At 39.1% G+C, this 3,296-nt stretch overlaps 1 protein-coding gene across 1 annotated transcript; it reads left to right on the top strand.

Moving 5' to 3' along the window:
- Positions 1 to 472: 472 nt before the first annotated feature.
- On the top strand, positions 473 to 2,230 carry LOC123970468 (pentraxin fusion protein-like). Its single transcript, XM_046048513.1, has 5 exons — positions 473 to 560; positions 752 to 1,028; positions 1,227 to 1,372; positions 1,564 to 1,840; positions 2,055 to 2,230. The coding sequence occupies exons 1-5, from the start codon at positions 473 to 475 to the stop codon at positions 2,197 to 2,199; spliced, it is 933 nt and encodes a 310-aa protein (XP_045904469.1). The 3' UTR covers positions 2,200 to 2,230.
- The last annotated feature ends 1,066 nt before the right edge of the window (positions 2,231 to 3,296 follow it).

The following is a 3,296-nucleotide window of genomic DNA, read 5'->3' as shown; positions in this document are numbered from 1 at the left end:
CGTGCTAGCAACTGGCCAGAGGGTTCCTGTACACACACACAAAAGGATCAAAATCCATGGTGGAGTCTGGACCTCCTGAAAACGTATAAGATCAACACTGTCACAATCACCAACAGAAAAGATTGTTGCCCCGAAAGGCTCAATGGTGCTGAGATCCGCATCGGAAACTCCCTCACTGAAAACGGGGATGCTAATCCCAGGTAACAGACCTTTGTGTCTTTGATTAGGTTTGAGCATTTAACGTTTGTTGTGTAAGTTAGAGGAAATTAGTGCACTTGAGATATACATCATTTCCAAACAGTAATGATTCACCATAACATCAACAGTATGTAAATACAACGACTGCTGAGATCTATGCATAACATTCACTTGGTAAAATTATTTTACAAATACTTGTGTTTTCTTATTCATCAGATGTGCAGTGATCTCATCTATCGCTGCTGGGGCCTCACAAACCTTTGTTTGTAATGCAATGGAAGGCCGTTATGTAAACATTGTGATTCCTGGAAGACAAGAATACCTGACACTGTGTGAGGTGGAGGTCACTGGTCAGCCTTCAGGTAACACTGATCCAACTGCTGATTTGTACCATCTATAGTGTCCAATAGATGCCTCTGAGCAGATAAAGACAGTATAAGTTCAAATAAACATGCTGACTGTTCTTTAATAGCTTCGGTCAGATCAAACCATGTAATACTAAGTATGAATTTCTCAAACTATCTTAAATAAAACATTTTACAACTCTGCCTAGATAAAAATATTGCTAAAGGTGGGAAAGTGACTCAGTCCTCGCTGTACGGGAATGCTGAAAGGGCCGTTGATGGAAATCGTGCTAGCAACTGGCCAGAGGGTTCCTGTACACACACACAAAAGGATCAAAATCCATGGTGGAGTCTGGACCTCCTGAAAACGTATAAGATCAACACTGTCACAATCACCAACAGAAAAGATTGTTGCCCCGAAAGGCTCAATGGTGCTGAGATCCGCATCGGAAACTCCCTCACTGAAAACGGGGATGCTAATCCCAGGTAACAGACCTTTGTGTCTTTGATTAGGTTTGAGCATTTAACGTTTGTTGTGTAAGTTAGAGGAAATTAGTGCACTTGAGATCTACATCATTTCCAAACAGTAATGATTCACCATAACATCAACAGTATGTAAATACAACGACTGGTGAGATCTGGTGCAAATTATTTTACAAATACTTGTGTTTTCTTATTCATCAGATGTGCAGTGATCTCATCTATCGCTGCTGGGGCCTCACAAACCTTTGTTTGTAATGGAATGGAAGGCCGTTATGTAAACATTGTGATTCCTGGAAGACAAGAATACCTGACACTGTGTGAGGTGGAGGTCACTGGTCAGCCTTCAGGTAACACTGATCCAACTGCTGATTTGTACCATCTATAGTGTCCAATAGATGCCTCTGAGCAGATAGAGGCAGTATAAGTTCAAATAAACATGCTGACTGTTCTTTAATGGCTTTGGTCAGATCAAACCATGTAATACTAAGTATGAATTTCTCAAACTATCTTAAATAAAACATTTTACAACTCTGCCTAGATACAAATATTGCTAAAGGTGGGAAAGTGACTCAGTCCTCGCTGTATGGGAATGCTGAAAGGGCCGTTGATGGAAATCGTGCTAGCAACTGGCCAGAGGGTTCCTGTACACACACAGAAAAGGATCAAAATCCATGGTGGAGTCTGGACCTCCTGAAAACGTACAAGATCAACACTGTCACAATCACCAACAGAAAAGATTGTTGCCCCGAAAGACTCAATGGTGCTGAGATCCGCATCGGAAATTCCCTCACTGACAACGGTGATGCTAATCCCAGGTAACAGACCTTTGTGTCTTTGATTAGGTTTGAGCATTTAACGTTTGTTGTGTAAGTTAGAGGAAATTAGTGCACTTGAGATCTACATCATTTCCAAACAGTAATGATTCACCATAACATCAACAGTATGTAAATACAACGACTGGTGAGATCTATGCATAACATTCACTTGGTAAAATTATTTTACAAATACTTGTGTTTTCTTATTCATCAGATGTGCAGTGATCTCATCTATCGCTGCTGGGGCCTCACAAACCTTTGTTTGTAATGGAATGGAAGGCCGTTATGTAAACATTGTGATTCCTGGAAGACAAGAATACCTGACACTGTGTGAGGTGGAGGTCACTGGTCAGCCTTAGTATGCAGTTTAATTTAAAGCCAATTAATTCAATCTTTTCCTTCAATAAAGTGTGCTTACTTGTCAATGACCTGTGTGTCTATGTTTACAGATATGCTGGTAGGTTACAAAGAGATTTTGTTGCTTTACACCAGAAATGTTGTGTTTTTCACACAGCAGACGAACAGTAAAAAGTCATTAATGAACAAACAAGCAGATTATTGGGGTGGCAGGGCTGGTGGGGGCAGGAGGCAGGCAGGCTGAAGTAGGTGCAATATGGACTGATCTGGATTTACAAGAGTGTACACAGTTGTTTTAGGTCCCCTTACACAAGAATGGAAAGAGTACTGGACTATTTTACAAGTACTTTTACTTCAAATCCTATTAGCTTTAATTAGATAAATAGATTAGATGGAGAGAGAAACTTTTTTAATCCTAATGATAAACTGCAGAGTTACAGCAGCCAAGTCAAACATGAGTCACATAACAAACAACATGAGGACACTCAGAGATGTAGAGAAGATTTTAGTCGTTGATGATTTTATTGTTTTATTTTTAACTAGTAACTGAACTCAAACTAAGATCAGACTCTAAATATAAACAGTGATAGTTCCTGGTAATACGTTGACGCCATGGAGGCACATACAGGCTTTGGAAGTGCAGTTTTTACTTGACAATGTAAACTTGTATTTAGTACCTATTGCAAAATATATATAGATTTGTTGATCAGATATCTATTAGTTCTAGAGAAAAGTATCTTGTCCTTGGGCAAGATACTGAACCCCGAATTGCCCCTGGTGGCTGTTCCACCTGTGTATGAACGGTAGTTTCTGTTTGAGCACTTAGGCTTAGTGTATGTATGTAGTGTAAAAGCGCTTTGAGTGGTTGGAAAGACGCAAATACTGAACATTGATTCTTAAAATGATTGAATACACTTGAAAATGTCTCTGTAATATTCTGCATTGAAACATCAGCTCTGAGTCAAAGCTCGCTCATCATTTGTGTTTGTTTGAAACTAACTATTAATAATAATAATAAAACTAATGAAATATATACAAAGGGACCTGTTGGCAAAAAATACTTTTAATAAAGCTGAATTTTTCTCTCATCTTCTGTGTA

This window comes from Micropterus dolomieu, linkage group LG04, assembly GCF_021292245.1.
Source record: "Micropterus dolomieu isolate WLL.071019.BEF.003 ecotype Adirondacks linkage group LG04, ASM2129224v1, whole genome shotgun sequence".
In the NCBI taxonomy this organism is placed as follows: domain Eukaryota; kingdom Metazoa; phylum Chordata; class Actinopteri; order Centrarchiformes; family Centrarchidae; genus Micropterus; species Micropterus dolomieu.
This window is presented reverse-complemented; position numbering and strand designations above follow the sequence as displayed.

What these genes read in the sequence shown, in the direction of transcription:
- LOC123970468 (XM_046048513.1), top strand. Translation starts at nt 473, where the DNA reads ATGGAAGGCCGTTATGTAAACATTGTGATTCCTGGAAGACAAGAATAC. An exon ending in GGTCACTGGTCAGCCTTCAG is followed by an intron (nt 561 to 751) that starts GTAACACTGATC and finishes AACTCTGCCTAG; the next exon opens with ATAAAAATATTGCTAAAGGT. An exon ending in AACGGGGATGCTAATCCCAG is followed by an intron (nt 1,029 to 1,226) that starts GTAACAGACCTT and finishes CTTATTCATCAG; the next exon opens with ATGTGCAGTGATCTCATCTA.